The sequence below is a fragment of the Palaemon carinicauda genome, chromosome 25 (assembly GCF_036898095.1).
Source record: "Palaemon carinicauda isolate YSFRI2023 chromosome 25, ASM3689809v2, whole genome shotgun sequence".
In the NCBI taxonomy this organism is placed as follows: Eukaryota; Metazoa; Arthropoda; class Malacostraca; order Decapoda; family Palaemonidae; genus Palaemon; species Palaemon carinicauda.
The window spans coordinates 105,328,144-105,348,108 of NC_090749.1; the positions used below are offsets into that span (position 1 = coordinate 105,328,144).

The 19,965-nt window shown below is 41.9% G+C and overlaps 1 protein-coding gene across 1 annotated transcript in view; it reads right to left on the minus strand.

Annotated features, from left to right (window-relative positions):
• Positions 1-3,044: 3,044 nt before the first annotated feature.
• Positions 3,045-19,965, minus strand: part of mTor (serine/threonine-protein kinase Tor) — a 37,972-nt gene continuing 21,051 nt past the window's right edge. The window contains exons 19-28 of the mRNA XM_068349011.1: positions 19,788-19,924; positions 18,425-18,622; positions 17,497-17,667; positions 16,238-16,429; positions 15,113-15,289; positions 12,529-12,636; positions 10,576-10,706; positions 9,664-9,868; positions 8,677-8,848; positions 3,045-7,357 (exon numbers count right to left, since the gene is read on the minus strand). Of these exons, the coding sequence (XP_068205112.1) occupies positions 4,131-7,357; positions 8,677-8,848; positions 9,664-9,868; positions 10,576-10,706; positions 12,529-12,636; positions 15,113-15,289; positions 16,238-16,429; positions 17,497-17,667; positions 18,425-18,622; positions 19,788-19,924 (4,718 nt within the window). The 3' untranslated portion in view covers positions 3,045-4,130. The remainder of the gene's footprint in view (positions 7,358-8,676; positions 8,849-9,663; positions 9,869-10,575; positions 10,707-12,528; positions 12,637-15,112; positions 15,290-16,237; positions 16,430-17,496; positions 17,668-18,424; positions 18,623-19,787; positions 19,925-19,965) is intronic.

The window sequence follows — 19,965 nt, forward strand, 5'->3', positions numbered from 1 at the left end:
TGATATATGACGAAGTGAAAGTAAGAGAAACTGGCAATTTAGAGGAGTGGAGAAGTTAGTAAAAGAAAATTTTGTTGGGATTGCAAGTGATGTGTGTGGAAAGAAGGTTGTTGGAGGCAGCATGAGGAAGGGCAGTGAATGGTGGAATGAAGGAGTGAAGGTAAAAGTGGAAGACAAAAAGAGGGCTTTTGAAGAATGGCTGCAGAGTAATAGTATAGAGAAGTATGAAAAATATAAAGAGAAAAATGTGGAAGTAAAGCACAAGGTACGTGAGGCAAAGAGGGCAGCTGACCTGAGGTGGGGTCAGGGATTAGGTCATTCATATGAAGAGAATAAGAAGTTTTGGAAAGAAGTGAAGAGAGTAAGGAAGGCTGGCTCAAGAATGGAAGAGACAGTGAAAGATGGAAATGGAAGGTTGTTAAAAGGAGAGGAGGCAAGGAAAAGATGGGCGGAATATTTTGAAAGTTTACTGAATGTTGAGGATAATAGGGAGGCAAATATAATTGCTGTTGCAGGTGTTGAGGTGCCAGTGATGGGAGATGAGAATGAGAGAGAGAGATTACAATAGATGAAGTGAGGAGAGCACTAGATGAAACGAGAGTAGGAAAAGCATCTGGAATGGATGGTGTGAGAGCTGAGATGTTGAAGGAAGGGGGTGTGACTGTACTTGAATGGTTGGTGAGATTGTTTAATATGTGTTTTGTGTTGTCAATGGTACCAGTAGATTGGGTTTTTGCATGTATTGTACCACTATATAGGGTAAGGGAGATGTGCATGAGTGTTGTAATTCAAGAGGTATTAGTTTGTTAAGCGTAGTTGGAAAAGTGTATGGTAGAGTAATGATTAATAGGATCAAGGATAAAACAGAGAATGCAATCTTGGAAATACAGGGTGGTTTTAGAAGAGGTAGGGGTTGTATGAATCAGATTTTTACAGTTAGGCAGATATGCGAGAAATATTTAGCAAAAGGTAAGAAGGTGTATGTTGCGTTTATGGATCTGGAGAAAGCGTATGATAGAGTTGATAGGGAAGCAATGTGGAATGTGATGAGGTTATACGGAGTTGGTGGAAGGTTGTTGCAAGCAGTGAAAAGTTTCTACGAAGGGAGGGAAGCATGTGTTAGGATAGGAAATGAAGTGAGTGATTGGTTTCCGGTGAGAGTGGGTCTGAGACAGGGATGTGTGATGTCGCCGTGGTTGTTTAACTTGTATGTTGATGGAGTGGTGAGAGAGGTGAATGCTCGAGTGCTTGGACGAGGATTAAAACTGGTAGACGAGAATGACCATGAATGGGAGGTAAATCAGTTGTTGTTTGCGGATTATACTGTACTGGTTGCAGACACAGAAGAGAAGCTTGGACGATTAGTGACAGAATTTGGAAGAGTGTGTGAGAGAAGGAAGTTGAGAGTTAATGTGGGTAAGAGTAAGGTTATGAGATGTACGAGAAGGGAAGGTGGTGCAAGGTTGAATGTCATGTTGAATGGAGAGTTACTTGAGGAAGTGGATCAGTTTAGGTACTTGGGGTCTGTTGTTGCAGCAAATGGTGGAGTGGAAGCAGATGTACGTCAGAGAGTGAATGAAGGTTGCAAAGTGTTGGGGGCAGTTAAAGGAGTAGTAAAAAATAGAGGGTTGGGCATGAATGTAAAGAGTTCTATATGAGAAAGTGATTGTACTAACTGTGATGTATGGATCGGAGTTGTGGGGAATGAAAGTGATGGAGAGACAGAAATTGAATGTGTTTGAGATGAGGTGTCTAAGGAGTATGGCTGGTGTATCTCGAGTAGATAGGGTTAGGAACGAAGTGGTGAGGGTGAGAACGGGTGTAAGAAATGAGTTAGCAGCTAGAGTGGATATGAATGTGTTGAGGTGGTTTGGCCATGTTGAGAGAATGGAAAATGGCTGTCTGCTAAAGAAGGTGATGAATGCAAGAGTTGATGGGAGAAGTACAAGAGGAAGGCCAAGGTTTGGGTGGATGGATGGAGTGAAGGAAGCTCTGGGTGATAGGAGGATAGATGTGAGCGAGGCAAGAGTGCATGCTAGAAATAGGAATGAATGGAGAGTGATTGTGACGCAGTTGCGGTAGGCCCTGCTGCTGCCTCCAATGCCTTAGATGACTGCGGAGGTAGCAGCAGTAGGGGATTCAGCATTATGAAGCTTCATCTGTGGTGGATAATGTGGGAGGGTGGGCTGTGACACCCTAGCAGTACCAGCTGAACTCGGTTGAGTCCCTTGTTAGGCTGGAGGAACGTAGAGAGTAGAGGTCCCCTTTTTGTTTTTGTTTCTTTGTTGATGTCGGCTACTCCCCAAAACTGGGGGAAGTGCCTTTGGTATATGTATGTATGTATTACTAGCCAAGCTACAACCCTATAAGCCCTATAAGGGCTCCAACAAGGAATAATAGCCTAAGCGAGGAAATGAAATAAGGAAACAGAATAGTGTGGATAGAGTACCTTTTAACCCAAGGCAGTGGTAGACTACAAGATTACAGAAAAATGGTTTGATTTTGGAGTGTCCTCCTACCCTTGCCAAAAGGAAAGTAGCCACTGGGCTAATATAGTGTAGTTAACCCCTTAAGTGAAGCATAATTTTTCTGATATGCTATTTAACAGAATCTTGATGGCTGAAAACTGTAGAGGACAAAATGGCTGAAAGTATCAGAATCTCGATGGCTGAAATTTGTAAGGGACAAAATGGCTGAAATCTATAAGGGACAAAATGGCTGAAAGTATCAGAATCTAATTTCTGAAATCTATAAGGGACAAAATGGCTGAAATCTGTAGAGGACAAAATGGCTGAAAGTATCAGAATCTAATTTCTGAAATCTATAAGGGACAAAATGGCTGAAATCTGTAGAGGACAAAATGGCTGAAAGTATCAGAATCTCGATGGCTGAAATTTGTAAGGGACAAAATGGTTGAACTCTGTAAGGGACAAAATGGCTGAAAGTATCAATCTTGATGGCTTAAATCTGTAAGGGACAAAATATGATAAGATGAACAGCTTCATGAATCAAAACTGTGATATAAACTCGAAGGGAAAGCAAGATTCAAAACTTTAAATTTATTGTTGATTAACAAAAAATACAGATTACATAGCAACTTATTACTAATTTCTTGCAATGTCCCGATATTTACATAATTATCTTAATTACAATCTTACCTATAATTTCTTATACATTTCTTAAGTCTTCGCAGTTTTATAAATTCGTTCGTACCCTAGAAAGTCGTATGAACGTAATAAAAATTAGGAAAATAACCCAGCGCACAAAACCCAAGCAAGATTAAACTTTGTAATCTCATTAACAAGGAACAATTGTAACCGAAAATTGAGAACGTCACAAGTTACCCCAATCTAGGAGCGGTCAATCCACACATACAAAAGTAATGCTAATGTTGCGGAGAATAACCTACAGAAAGTCCTCGACTAACAAACTTACTTGGTTCCAAGAAGCAAGTTTTGTTAAACTTTGGCCAATGGTAGGACTAACCTTAATCCCGTGCCTATGACTTCCATCTACAAATGTCAACAAATAGTCAGGTTTCATATGAAATAGATATCAGGTTTATCACAAATATAGTTTCGCTTATTACAGAATTTCTTTATCTTCGTTATTTTCGACTTCCATCTACAAGTGTCAACAAATAGTCTGGTTTCATATGAAATAGATATCAGGTTATCACAAATAGTTTCGCTTATTACAGTATTTCTTTATCTTTGTTATTTTCAGTTGTATTTGTGTCTGTATCCGAATGTTCGAAGTTAAGGACCTTCTGTAGTGCAAAAGCTAAGATTCTCGCTGCTCAAAGTACACACGCACATTCTGTATCTCCTTGTGAGGACACTGATAGAGTACAGCGTCTCGTAGTAAAATACCATCTAAGATTCACGGGTAAAAAAATCCTATTAATTTTCGTCACCTGGAAGAGTTATCTTTGCGTTTAAAATAGCTCGTAATTCATGTATCTTACATCTATATACAGCATAGCAACAAGTGTGTCGTACAATATCAAAGTCTTTCTATTTACAGATTACTCTACAGTATGCAAAAACTGTACAACACTATTGATAGCAAAAAAGAAAATCTGTACATTCAAGTAACGACTTGATATACAGCATTACTATTTCAACCGTTTACCAAAATGGGCACCATCCAATGTAGCACTGGCAGAGATTTTCGTGCGAAGTCGCCTGCGCGATGAGCAACTCCACTTGCTTGTGAACGTCCAGAGGTTCCTCGTGGCAGAAGTCTCGTCCGGTCAGTTTATCTCGAACTCTGTTGATGATGGCCACGGCCCTCTTGTTGAGCGCTTCCGAGCTTCCCAAGTCCTCCCTTAGTTCGACTTTCTTCGTGTGGGACCCCAGAGGTGCCGTTGACGAAGACGCGGCGGCGGCTTCCATCACGGGCGTCTGGGGGGTCTCCGTCGCCCCGCCGACCCTGCCCCCGCTGATGCTCTCCCCGACGACGGACCGCTTGCTCCTGGGCTGGGTGTGTTCCATCAGACGCCAGTTGAGCAGCGGGTCGTAGACGAAGGCCTCGAGCATGGCCATGAGGGAGTCCTTGTTCCGTCGGATGAGGCCCATGACCGACTCGCAGGTCATGCGGTATGTTCCGTCGATCCCCGTCACCTCCATTGCGTTGATCAGCATCCTGGTGAGACGGAAGGGGATCTTTTCCGGGAACTTCTCGCGCGTCATGGCGACCTCAAAGCAGTCGCCGAAGTCGATGTGGATGATCTTGCCCGAGAGCTGGTCCAACATAAGGTTGGACGGGTGACGGTCGCCCAGGCCCAGGACGTAGCCCACCATCGACATGACAGCCAGGGACCTGGTGTAGTTGGTGCGGCGGTCGAACCACACTTCGGAGGAGGGGCTCTTGAACCAGAGCAGGCGGGAGAGGTCGTCTCCTTGCGTGTGTTCCAGGGCGTGTTCGAATACCTCAACCTTTTGCATCAAGGTCAGGTGGTCGAGGTCCTGGGCCATGCGCATCATGATTCTGTGCTCGATGTTCAGGAGAATCTTCTTCTTTTCGCGCCAGTCTCGGATGAGGGCGTGCAAGGTGTCGCAGTGTGGCACCCAGCCGATCAGTCCCGAATTCGTGGACAGGGGAATGACGGCAAACCGCTGGATGGTCAGGTTGCGTCTGAACGTGTCTGGATTGCTGATGAGGAGGGTGTTGACCAGACCAAAGAGCTGCATCACCCTCTCGTCCTGCCTTAGATCCTCGTGGCCTTTCAGGAGGAAGCCGAAGTCCTTGCCGTGGCTGCCCCTTATGAAGAGCTTGCGAGGTCTCTGTTTTGAGGTCAGCACCTGCAGAGATGATTGAACCTGGGCGATGCAGATGACGTGTTGGTTGGGGGCGTAGGACCCGGGAACGGCGATGTCCAGGTCTCGGCACTTGAGCAGGCGGGGTGAGACTGACTGCAACTCCAGTGAGGTCAGTTGGGGGAGTTGGCGCGAGATTCGCCTGAAGACGTGGTAGTATAGGTCCCACGCTTGGTTCAACTCCCGGATGTTACCGGATCTCTGGTAGCGGCGGCACCACTCCAGGGCGTCGAGGAGGTTCTGGCCGTATGCTTGATTAAACGACATTTCCTTCAGGGTCTGGGGACCTCGTTCCATCATGGCGTGCAGGGGCTCCAGCGCCCGGAACATCCCGGATTCGTTGCGCTCTCCGAAGTAAAGCCGGCTGGCCTCCTCCAGACCCTCGTGCCATATCTCATGCCACAGGATGGCCACGCGGATCAGCTCCTCCGAAACCATCATGGCCTGCTGGACGAGGTGGGCCGAATGTTCCCTCATGCTCTTGAGGATCTTCTCAGCAGCCTGGACGCGCATCGGAACGGCCGACTTGGCGGCCACGGTCAGCGGATAGATCAGAGCCTGGGGGTGGTGCTTGCCGATATCCATCAGTAACTGGTGAATGAGCTTCCCAACTAGCATCCGAGGAGTGTCGATTCTGGCGATCAGCTGTGGGATCACTTGAAGCCACGTGTCAATCTGGATGGACTTCAGGCCGTCGACCAGAGCCTCGTAGACCCCCGGCTGGTGGCCGTGCTCGAACCAGACCGTCAGGAGACGCAGTGTGTCCTGGAGACTGTTGCCGTCGCTCAGGGATATAGATCGGATGAATCCCTTTGTGGCAGAGATGGTGAAGTCTGCGGCTGTCTTTTTCTTCTTCGTGGGCGTGTTGGGATCTTCGGCTGTGCCACCCTCCGCTTTCACGGCGTCGGACTTGTTCTTGTAGAAGAGGATGGCCTCGAAGTTCATGTACGCGTAAGCGTGCCACGCCTTGTAGCAGGTCTCGTCTGTGTCCTTCGCGTGGGTGTAGTAGGTCAGAATAGTGTTGATGTGATCTTCATTCAGGCCATGGAGCTGCTCAAACCATTCGCCGAGCTTCAGGTAGACTCTGGATACTAGCTTTCTAAGCTTATTGTCACCGTTTTGACCTTCCATGACAACAGCGGGAGCAAGGAATTGGCAGAAGTTTTGCAACTGTCCGTAGGCCTCTTGACGTCTGTTGGGGTACGTGTAGATGTGCTTGCAGTACTGATAGGTGACGTGGGGGTGGTTCGCGGGCAAGGCCTGCTGCGGGTTCGAAGACGGATCGCAGCCGAGCAGTCTGACCAAGGTCTTATGAGATAGGGTGAGGCGGTTAGATTTACGACAAAGGGACGCGAACTTCAGCCACGGTCTCATGTCCTCCTGCGGGTTGAGGACTAGCGATCTCACCTGAAGTATTCTCTGCCAATCTTCGACAACTCTCTGGCAACCCTGGAGTCTTTCCCACCAAATCTGTGTGATGGGTTGCCTCCTCTCTGGGACAAGCTTATACTGAATCACTTCTTCCAGCTCTGCCAGCATCTGCACCGACACCATCGCATTGTAGGCGCGCTGGTAGCTCTCTCCAACCATGGCAGTCAGTTCGGTGTCGAGCAGGTCACGGGCAGAGTCGATCAGCTGCTGTGCCGCACGATATTGGTCTTTGTGGACTGCCAAAACGGCACGGTAGAACGCACCTTCCTGGGTGTCGCGAGCGATGTACTTGGTATATTTTTCCATCATGGGCCACTCGCCCATAGCCCAGGCAGAGGCCGCCGCCACGCGGGACATCTGACCGCGACTGTCGTCCCCGAGTTCGCTGCTCCAGCACTCGTAAGAGACGCTGTACAGCTCGCCCCATTCTCCCAAGGCTTCCAGACACCTCATCTGACCCAGCATTAGGTCGAAGTCGTCCGGCCGAGCCTCGAGCTTCGTCTGGTAAGCCTGGAGCGCCTGATCCCAGTCGTGGAGTTTCTCGTGCCAACGCTCCTGCACCTTCATGTCCGTGCGGTTGTTCTTGCGGGCGTACTCCAAGAGACCTGCGGAGGAAAAAGGGCATTGGGTACAATTCAAGAGAGGGAAAAGGGTGTTACTAACAAGCTAAAATTGAAAAAAGCTTTTCAAGAAAGCTATAGAGTCCTCAACTTACAAACTTAACCCTTTTACCCCCAGGCTATTTGGAACTTTCCAACCCTTAATCCCCAGGGGTTATTTTTTTTTCAAGCACATTTGGCAGTATATTTTCTTTTAAATTGCTCTAACAGCCTTAATTTTCGTCATAGAGAGGTCAGATTGGTCTCATTCTCTTGGAAAAGGCCTGAAGTTTCTCAAACAATTATCAAAAGTATGCAAAAAAAATGTAAATACTGTAGCAGTTTTTTGCAAGGACGTACCAGTACGTCCATGGGGGTAAAGGGATGAGTTTTGTGAAACGTACCAGTACATCCTTTGGGGGTAAAAGGATTAATAGGTTCCAAGAAGCTGTTTTCTAAGTTGAATTTTGATAAATTTTGTCTTACTGCATCAAATTATATACTATTTTTTTCAGTACTGTACAGTATTCCATTATGAAGTTCTCATACAATATCAGAGGCATAATTCCGGTTGAATTTGTGTTTTTATCTCCGAATGTTTGTCAGTTGACGACCTTCTACAAGGTCTATCCAAAATGAAAACCTACTTAACCCTTTTACCCCCAAAAGGACGTACTGGTACGTTTCACAAAACTCATCCCTTTACCCCCATGGACGTACTGGTACGTCCTTGCAAAAAACAGCTATTTACATTTTCTTTTGCATAGTTTTGATAATTTTTTGAGAAACTTCAGGCATTTTCCAAGAGAATGAGACCAACTTGACCTCTCTATGATGAAAATTAAGGCTGTTAGAGCAATTAAAAAAAATATACTGCAAAATGTGCTTGAAAAAAAATAACCCCTGGGGGTTAAGGGTTGGAAATTTCCAAATAGCCCGGGGGTAAAAGGGTTAAAAATCATAAAATTATATACTGTACGACCAGACATGAACCCTTGCTGTCAATGAAAAGGGGCTTAATCACATCACTAAAGTCAATCATCTATACTTATAACGCTTTCTTGATGTATTAATTTATAAAAAAATAGAGAAAACTGGACCAAGGCTAAATACAGTGCCTTGTACATTTACGTGAACTCTAAGCACAGAAATGGCAACGGCTTCTCTGAAACTAACACACACACTTCAAGAGGAAAAGAGAAGTTCTACACGACGTTCGTGATGGCAATGACTTATCCAGATCTTTCTGCTCAACAAAAACTATCTGAAACTAACGCACAAACTACAAAAAAAGAAGAGGAGAAAATTCGACACGACGTCAGTACCTGCTGCAGCTTCTTTCTGTCCCAGCTTGTTGTTGATCGAGATGAGATGCTCCAGGACTTGAGACGTGGGACCTTTATGAAACTCTTCTTCTTTATAATGGAGAGCTTTGGCATAGGCACGACATCCCATCGCCTTCTCTCCCAGGAGCTGCAGCTCCAGGGGTAGAGGTCCCTGCAAATATTACGGTGCTTTGAATAAAAAATTTAGAGAATGGTGAATTGCAACGGAAATAAAGCATATAAGAATAACATTTAGACTTTTCAACTTATGCAAAAGTGTTACAGTACTATTAAAATGCAATTTTTGATAGAAGAGGTTTAGGGGAAAAAATATAGTAGGGCCTCCTTATCCATGGGTATTGCATTCAAGGCCTCTATGAAATAAAGGTGAAATAAAATACAGTACAGTTGCAGATTCCGCGGATAAGATCAGACTATAACGTACTTTCTTTTTCCCTTTCCAACTTGTACTTTAGGTATAGTTTATTGAACATCATCATTTCCTCCTACGCCTATTGACGTAAAGGGCCTCAGCCAAATTTCGCCAGGTGTCTCTATCTTGAGATTTGAAATCAATACTCCTCCATTAATCATCTACTTCATGCTACATAGTACTCAGCCATGTAGGCTTGGGTCTTCCAACTCTTCTAGTGCCTTGTGGAGCCCAGTTGAAAGTTAGGTGAACTAATCTCTTCTGGAGAGTGCCCAAACCATTCGCCATCTACCCCTTTTTATTCCCAATATTCTTCTGAGGGCTTTGTTCTCAAAATCTACAAATACACATAGTATACTCTGTTAGGGGAATGAGAAAGATCTTCTTCTATGAAGTTCCTGTGAGATGCTGTAGGGAAACTACAAAGATCTTATCCCAAAATGAAAAGTCAATGAGGGATGATGCAAAGAGGATGGTAAATAAACAAAGATGGCTTTGACACAAGATGAGATGAAGAGAAATCACACGAAGTATAAGCTACGAGGGACTCTCACCTTGTCGCAGTGCTCCATAAACTCGGCCAAGTTGAGCAGAGTCTGCGTGATCTCGGGGATGTCCTGGGACGTCAGGGCTTGGCGCAGCGACTGGAGCAGGTCGTCCTGTAGGCTTTCGTTGAGCTCGCTCCAGCAGGACACGAAGGCCGCGTTGAAGAGGTCCCGAGACAGCTGGACGTACGTCGTGGCCACAGAATAACAGGACCTACGGTGGGGAATGGAAGAAAATGTTGGTACGACTCGTGATGTGTTCTGGCGGTAATGCTGAAGAGTTTTACAGTTGATAGGTTATCGTATTGTGCTTTGTCAGCGGTTTAAACATGAGTCACAATTCTGACCTTTTGGAATACTAACTCATAGAGTTTTGTGCATAAAATGAACAACTGTATTTAAAACTGTACATTGCAATAAACAGACTAAACTTATACTACACAGATCCAAAAGAACTTTCCTTGAAATAACCAAATATCATGTATATTTATTATTATTTATTAGCTAAACTACAACCCTAGATGGAAATGTAGGAGGCTATAAGTCCAAGGGCTCTAACAGGGAAAAATAGCCAAGTGAGGAAAGGAAATAAGGAAATAAATAAACTAAATGAGAAGTAATGAATAAAAAATATAAAATATCTTGAAGGAATACTCATGCACACTATTCTATTTCCTTATTTACTTTTCCCACTGGGCTATTTTCCCTGTCGGAACCCTTACAGCATTCTGCTTTTTCAACTAACATTCTAGCTTAGCTATCAATAATAATAATAATAATAATAGCAGCATTAAAATAGATCTGTTATACATAAACTATGAAGAGAAAGTTATGTCAGCCTGTTCAACATATAAACATTTGCTACAAGTTTGAACTTCTTAAGTTCCACCGATCGAAGAACCAAGTCCGCAATGAACTGACCTCAGGGCAGGGGAGGGCGAAGCCTTCATGAGCTCGATACTGAACCGCCTCAGCCACTCTAGCCAGTCGTCCTTACTCACCAGTCGCGTGAAGAGCCACGCCCGCTGGAGCGACTGAACCATGACGGTGCCCTGGTGTGAAAGAAGATAGAAATAACTACATTGAAAATCACCAAATTACCGTTACTCATTTACCATCATGCTTGTAAATGTTTCAATTCCATCTGAGCCCTTTTTCTGGGCACTGTATCTCTACCCTCATCATCCCTTCGTAATAATTTGCCTTCTAAAGTTGCATCTTATCAAAATCTCTTTTCATTTTCATTGTCAGCGCCTATGCTTCGTATGATTAGTGGATTCTTAAGCCCTCATCGTGAGTCTTTGGAGATTTATTTTCATACATAGTCCAGTATCTTTCGCTATTTCATCCAAGCTGCCATAACTTTCGACCCCTGCTTCCCAGTCCAGTCTGCCTCCAAGATAACAGGAATGCTTCATAACATTCAAGACCTGCCTATCGATCTCGATGTTGGTTCTTGAACTCTTCAATTAAATGTCTTTGTTACCAATGGAAACTACCTCAATGCCCCCGCCCCGTATTATCCTCTTTCGCCTTACGGCAACTATCAACACACTTCTATCTATTCCAATCTAATATCTTACAGCTAACCTTTCAACGCCCTCTCCCTCAAGACTGCCTAAATCTTCGTTATACTTTCACACCATCTTTATCCCAAATTCAACCCCCATTCTTTTATACTTATGATTCTAGCTTTCCATCACAACTTATACTTCTCCTAACACTACCCACAAGTCGTTTAAATCGTCCCTCTTTCAGTACAACCCTTGATACTTAGTTTTACCATCATCGACACGAGTTACTTTTTACCAACCATTATTCCTACATTTCATAAAGTTCCCTTTTAGTAAGCATCTATTATTTAACACTAATTTAACTAAAATATATCTTATACTTATATGAAATTTGTTAAAACTAATTTGAGGACATTGCAACCTCAAGTTCATTCCTTCGTTGGATTAGTCATTATTTTTTCAGGATTTTTATCAGTCCTCCAAAACACACTTCTCTATCAATCTTCGGAGACAGACTCCAGTGGCATTCCAGGAAATTCTAGGAATCTGGATGAATGACCAAGAAGAACCTATTCAAGACCTATCCCTCGTGTCCAACCATCCCTCTATCCGATTCTCATCCCTGTTTCCCTACGTCTATTCTTTTCCCGTCTTTCTTTGTCAGCAGTCTAGTCTCCTCTCCTGTGTCCTTCAAGATAAACAACCCCCTCACCTAAGTCGGTCTGAGAAGTCGTGCGGTTATCGTATTAAAAAACTATTATTTGCCATAATGTATGTTTGCCTAATCCACAGGAGTCAAACTCACAGACAGCAGGACAGTCTTAAGTGGCCTGCGATGTGACGCTAGATTTTTCAACTCGAGTTACTATGATTGTTATAACATGAATATGTAACTAAACTTTAAGATGAAGACAAATGACATCCAGCAAAATGAGTTGCAATCTTCAGACTATCCAATAAGTAATTATAAAATCTTTAATAGCCCTCGAGACCATAACCAAGTGTATAATTGGCCCTTGAAAGGGATTTGAGTTTGAAATTCCTGGTCTAATCTCTTGATACGTTTGGTTCGCATCCGACAGAACGAAAAGCTGAACAGAAATGGCTTCGTAAAGATCCACCTTTCTTCGGCCTGCCGTGTACGGCAAGGAAGCTATTTCCTAAAACCTTTAAAAGGCTTCTTAATTAACAGAATACTGTAAGACATTAGAGACACAGCACATCTTTGGTTACTACGTATAAATGTATAGTTTTTCATCACCAACAATAACTCAAACAAATGACAAACAAATTTTGAATATCAGTTAAAAACTGAATCACCTCTCCCTCAAGATCTTAGCTACAGAAGTACGAAAAATACCTTCTTAATGGTTGTGGAGTCTTCGCTGTGGAGGTTGCGGGAGCCGTGCCGTCTCGTGCGCATGTGGGCCGATATGATTGACATCTCGTCGTCGGACACAGTTTTTCCCTGAAAGAACAGATATGAAATTGAATCTAAAAAGTATACATAACTAATCTATAAAAATTATAATGCAACTGTCAAACCTTGCAGCACAATTAAATAATCATTACTATTAGTTATAATTAAGTTATAGATATTAATAAAATACTTATCTATAACCTTGAGACTCCACTACTACTTTTAAGATATCTAACTTCTCCATATAATTTGACTGGTTCTTTCATTAACTCTCACTGATCCTATCGCACGTCAGTCTAGTTACGTTGACGTTTTGTATCGTAACTAACAAATGAATAAAAATACACAGAGTTTGAAAATTGCAATAGAAAGGTGAATAAATTTTCTATAAAGCACAAATGGTTTGTTATCAGACCTCTGGAGGATCAACTCACCTTTGTCCCCTTAAACTGGAATCAAACTAGACTTTCTGTCGCCAGCAGCGAGCCGTTGCTGCTGAAAATGGGAAACTGGGACCTTGTCGCTCGGGAAGCAGTGAGCACAAACCGCATAGTAGGTTGGCCAGGGCGCCAGCCACCCGTTGAGATAATACCGCTAGAGAGTTATGGGGTCATTTGACTGGCCAAACAGTACTACCTTGGATCCTTCTCTCTGGTTACAATTCATTTCCCCTTTGCCTACACATACACCAAATAGTCTGGCCTATTGTTTCTCCTCTGTCTTCATACATCTGACACCACTGAGATTACCAAACAATTCTTCTTCACCCAAGGGGTTAACTACTGCAATTTAATTGTTCAGTGGCCACTTTCCTCTTGGTGAGGGTAGAAGAGACTCTTTAGCTATAGTAAGCAGCTTTTCTAAGAGAAGGACACTCCAAAATCAAACCATTGTTCTCTAGTCTTAGGATAGTGCCATAGAGTTCTCTTGCTTGAGGGTACACTTGGGCTCACTATTCTATCTTATTTCTCTTCCTCTTGTTTTGTTAAAGTTTTTATAGTTTATATAGGAAATATTTATTTTAATGTTTCTGTTCTTGAAATATTTTACTTATCCTTGTTTCCTTTCATCACTGGGCTATTTTCCCTGTTGGAGCCCCTGGGTTTATAGCATCATGCTTTTCCAACCTGGGTTGTAGCTTAGCAAGTAGTAATAATAATAATAATAATAATAATAATAATAATAATAATAACTTTGGATGTAAACAAACAAGATGGCTGCTGCAAATAGGATGTGCTCTTGCTTGGCAATCTTGGGTGAACCAGCCTCAAAAGATAATAAAAATTTGCTTTGTTCATCCCATGGTAATTGTAGAATTCTTCAGTTCACGTAATATTCTGAGAATACATATTACTGTAACAGATAGAAAATTAATGTCTACCAGGATGATGTTAGCTAATCAGTTTTATTTAAACTTTTTTCCTATTTGCTCCTCAAATCGTGAGATCGTGGTGTGACGCTTTCGCTCGCAATGATCGCTGGAGGTTGGCGAAAACCTCAAGCAAGACATGACTAGGGTGATTCAGGCTTTACTATGTGCCCTCTAGTATAACATGCTTTTTATTCTTGTCTATAATTTTGCCTTGCATTTGTCCTGCTACATTCTCACTTTAAGTATTCTTAGTCTCATGATGAAGAGGTCAAGCATTTTTTCAAGAGGTAAGTCTAGGATTCTACCAGACCAGTGAATATCTTCTTCAGAAAGAGTACATTGGGAAAGCGCGAATGTGGGCAATCAGGATAAAACAGCATATGAAAAAGAAAGCAAGGTAAAATTGGTGACTAACAGAGAAAAAAGGAACAGAAGAGGAAGATAGAATTAAAATACGGATGGAAAACAGAAGAGGGAAGAGACTTCCGAAGAGAAGGAATCCTCATTGATTTCAGAGGAGTATCTGAAATGGGTTGTAATTTATTCCCACATTTAATAAAAACTTCCAAGTCCTTTTAAAGGGTTACTCCTAGTTCCATTTTCTACGACCAGATAACAAAAAAAGAAGGACGGGTTCGGTAACATCGTAATTGGTTTTAACAACCCCATTGCAGGCATCGTTCATCCTCTGGTCATTGAAACAAGGAGAGGTCTCTCTTTTCCTCTGCTACAATCACAACTCTCCTTTTTCATAGTGCTTGTGTCTTTTCCAATATAACTGTCACTAATTGTGCTTTCATTATCTGTACTGTGTGTGCTTGATTAAGGCTGATACATCTAATGTCCCGCGATCTTGCCCTGGGCGTGATGATCGCCCATGTGTACCTTCATGAATCGAGTTGATGTAGAACCACATCCTTTATGCTATTCATGCCTTGGCAAAAGAAGTTCTGTGGAATCTCAAATGCGAGTACAGTATTTTAGGGAGTGGCTTTCCACCCAGAGGGAAAAAGGGGGGATAATAGGACATAAAGACAATGTACTGTATGAAGGAATACGCGTAAGAGGACGGAAAGGCGAAATACCGATATACATAAGTAAAACAGAAACCAAAGCAGGAGAGCACAACAGCGGACGCTAACCGATACTTACACGGACAACTTTAGCAACCAAGATATCGTATCTCGGGTGGTAGATCTTGTGTTTCACGGTGATGCGATGCACGATCGGAATGAACCGCTCGTAACATCGACCCAGCTGAGTCGCGAGGGCGCACAGCACCTCCATCGCGTCCAGGCGGAGATCGGGGCTCGTGTCGATGGTACGAAGCTGTTAAATAGAAAAGAAAACAAATGACTAAAGATTTCTGCTAGGCATTGCTGGCATATCTATAATTGCTTTGTTACTCTAGACATTAGAATCAATAAAGCAATAATAAGGCATAGCAAGAGTCTCTTTTTCCAGTTCTAAAATCTATTGTTACAAATCAGGTGTTATGCTAAATCGACAAAAGGGGCCATCAAACTTGAAGAAGATAATAAGTAATGGATGAAATTTAACATCAACATTACAATGTTGAACAAAAGCTCATTCTAGAGTTTCAATAAGGTACTAATAAATTTTACCTTAATAGGAAGATCAAATAAATTACAAAGCTGGCTTGCAAGACTGACCCTCACCTGGCTTTTGATGACCTTTAATAAAAATAGTTTTAATAATGCAAAGAGTCTGAAAATATTTATTCTATTCTCCTCACCTTAGTAACATATGTTAAAAACCTAATGAGATTTCACGCGTTCAAAACACCAGGAAGGACGAGTAACAATCTCGCACTGCTTTGAACGCATTACCTCGTCGAAAAGCTAGATCCACACGTATTCAATGCTTTCTTTTATGCTTTTATATATTCTCTTGAAACGCACATAACATGCGATGTAGCAGGAATAATGGTAGTCAGGGTAACATACTATGGATATGGCTAAGCTCTCATTTTACTTTTATATCTTTTCTTTTTTAGTTTTGCTTTTAGAAAGAGCTTCTAAAGAATGTAATCTCTCTTACTTTTCCTTTCTTATACAATCCTGTTTTGTAAAGTAGTGTAATACTGTATATCTAATTCTTTATGTAAAATACCATATCTTTCCTCCTTCCTAAACACAATTGTTTTGTGAAATAGTATACCATATCTTCTTTTTAATTTAAAATATATCTTTATTTTCTACTTCCTTACCGTGTAGTTACTAAATCAACATATTAACAAAGCTCCTGCGTCCTTACCAAAGGATGGATAATCTTAGAGGTGTAGTCCGACAGGTCGAGGTAGTCGGCGAAGTGGTCCACGGTTTCCAGGGCCGACCGACGAACTGGGAGGGGGACGTCGTTGGCGTCAAACAGCTTTACTATGTGGGGGAGGATCATGTGGAGGAACTCTTCCAGCGTTGCTCCGAACTTCTGGAACGCCACCAGGAGCTGCAAGAGAAGCGAGACGATGATATCGAGTCTCTGATCACGTACGGTGATATACCTTATTACAAATTACAGAAGAAATATGATTTTCAGAGTGTAAATTCAACAGTTGGAATAATAGAGGAATAAAAACTTAGTAGAAGGTCCTCAACTTAAAAACTTAATAGGTTCCAAAAAGCTGTTTATATGTTAGTTTTGCTAAATTTTGGCTTAGGGTAGGTTTAACATGAATTCCATGCCTATGATTTCCGGCTACAAAAGTCAACAAATAGTCGGGTTTCATACGAAATAGATACCAGGTTATTATAAATAATGATTTGCTTACTGTATTATATGATATAATAATTCAATTACTGTACGGTATTTCTATATCTGTTATTTTCAGTTGGATTTGTGTTTCTATCTCCGAATGTTTAAGGCCAGGAGCACACTAGCAACTTGTGGCGTTGACACGATGTGGTTGTCTTTGGAGCACACTGGCGACACGATGTGGCGACCACTTGTGGCGACCACAGAGCGACGGAGCACACTGGTGAGGCAACGTGGCGACCACAACGCTGAGTGGCGGGAACAACCACTGTCGCTAGTGTGCACGGGCCCGGCCACAAAGCCAAGCCCCGCCTGTGGTGGGGATGAGCGACAAAGAGCCACAGTCGCTAGTTTGCGCGGCAAAACTTGAAAACAATGGAAACCTATGGGAGACCACATCCCCGCCACACGATGCTGTGGCTTTGTGGCACCACAGAGTCGCTAGAATGCTCCCGGCCTATAAGTTGGGGACCTTCTTAAGTGAGGCATATAAGTAGGACATACAAAAAAAGGAAAAACACAAAAACTTCAATTTATAAACTGTTACTATTAAACTTCCGATGGTCTGTTCAAGACACATGGGAGATCAAATCAATTGCAAGATCTTGCTTAAACTCTATACAACCATATCTGCCGATATAAATACCCTACATTACCTTGCAGTTAAAATCTCAAAACATACCGTACATACGAGCAAATAAAAACGCACTGTTGCGAATAAAAGCCAAGAAGAGGAAAAAGAAAACACAGTCCATACATACCTTAGCTGTGACCTGTTTTTCCTTGGAGTCATTGATGCAAGACTTCAGTATCATTGGAACCAGCTCCTTCAGGTACATCTTGAATTCGGAGCCAACCGCCAGTGCTATGCTCTCAACGACGGTGATGATCGTAATGGTGGTTTCGAGCTTTCCGCCGGTCACCCAGAATTCCTGGCGGGAGACGAAGCGATGAAAACAAACAGAGTAAGCACCCTAGACAAAGGAGTTGCATTCTAATGGGCTGTAATCCATACGTATCGAAAATTTCTTAAAACTATTTCTGCGTAATGAGATACTTCTAAAAGATGTTCCATGCTTTTCATTTTATTTTGCACTCGTTAAATTTCTAATATATAACACACACATGTTCTTATTCTTGAAAACTTTCAAGAGTACTTCTTTATAACTCTCAATAAATAACATATCTGAACTGCCCTTCTACACACACTTTTGAGTGTGATCCAACTCCTCCATACCTGCACCCAATGTGGAACGTTTGAATATGAGAGGTCCGAGTCTGAAGATTTGATTTTTATTGTTTTGCCTGATACAGCTGACTAATTTTGTTCATTGTTCTAAATAAACTTCAATGATAAATGCTTCTTATTTCTAAGGTTTCGAACTTGCAGCGAATATTTTTACATTTTACTCTAACGGCCTCACTAAGTCTTCTAATATATTTTACTCATTTCTTTACTTCCTTTCCTCACAGGGCTATTTCCCTTGTTGCAGCCCTTATAGGATCCTGCTTTTCCAACTAGGATTGTAGCTTAGCTTGAACTAATAATAAGAATAATAATGATAATAAAAACTGCATATGAACCTTCTTTCAGTTGGGATATTTTCAACAAACAAACATCACAGTTTCGATAATAACAAAATGTAACAGACCAACATTGTCGGCCAACAAAACGAAGCCAGCCATTACCTTCAAAACCTCGACGATGTCGTCCAGGTAATTCCTAATGTGCTGTTTCACGATGCCAATTAGGGTGGCCAACTGCTGGAAGAGATAGTCTCGGAAGTTGGCGTCGGAAGTCCGTATGACGAACAGGAGAGACGGAATGACCTGGGCCAGGTAGGGCACTCCTTTGACCCCCAAGGATTTGAAGATGAACGTTACAGACTTGAAATAAAACAATGAAGATTAATCGTACTGTTCAATAACTCACTTTTACAGGGTGTCCCAAGTGAATCATTATTACAGGGTATCCAAAAAAAAAGGGTTACTTTTACAGGGTGTCCCAAGAGAATCGTTTTTACGGGGTATAATAAAAAAAAAAGTTACTTTTACAGGGTGTCCCAAGCGAATAATTTTTACAAGGTATCCAAAAAAGAGTTACTTTTATAGGGCGTCCCAAGAGAATAATTTTTACAGGGTATCCAAAAAAAAAAAAAGGTAGTTACTTTTACAGGGTGTCCCAAGAGAATCATTTTTACAGGGCATCCAAAAGAAGAGTTACTTTTACAGGATGTCCCAAGAGAATCATTTTTTTACAGGGTATCCAAAAAAAAGAGTTACTTTTACAGGATATTCCAAGAGAATCATTTTACAGGGTATCCAAAAGAGAGTTACTCTTACAGGGTGTGCCAAGAGTATAATTTTTACTGGATATTCAAAAAGGTTACTTTTACAGGATGTCCCAAGAGAATAATTTTTACAGGGTATCAAGAAAAAAAAAAAAAAAAGTTACTTTTATAGGATGTCCCAAGAGAATAATTTTTACAGGGTATCAAAAAAAAAAAAAAAAAAAAAAAAAAAAAAAAAAAAAAAGTTACTTTTACAGGGTGTCCCAAGATAATTTTTACAGGGTATAAAAAGAAAGTTACTTTTACAGGATGTCCCAAGAGAATCATTTTTACAGGGTATCAAAAAAAAAGATACTTTTATAGGATGACAAAAGAGAAATTTTTCATAAGACAGAATAAAACTAATCATACCATCACAAAAAACTCATAAAGAATTACAACTAGAAAAAAAAAAAAAAAAGAAGTTTAATTTTGCAGAGACAATAAACACAGCAAGATTTTCATAGTACAGCCAAGGAGAAATTGACTTTTTTTATAAGAGCTTCTGGTCGACCAAGGATTCGAACCTCGACCAAGTCGAAACTGAGGCCGACCAGCTGTTATAAAAATAAATTAATTTCTCCTTCGGTCTTCATAACAACGAGAAATAACTTAATCAAATAGTACAGCATTTGGTATTAAAAAAAGAAGAAGAAAATATATCAACATTGACTACAAATTACAGCTGCTTTCAAAGCTCAAAAAGAGTTAATTAGCCTTACCCGAACGACCTCGTTATGGTGCTGCGCCAGGGTCGGATCCTTGATGACCTTCATGAGCATGGCGATGGCGCAGGCCGGGTAGAACTCCTCGAGGGACGAGTAATTGAGGTTCACAAGCATCTCGCTGGTTCCCAGGTCTGAAATCGGAGAGCATCGTGAGTCCGATCGACGGTGCGTT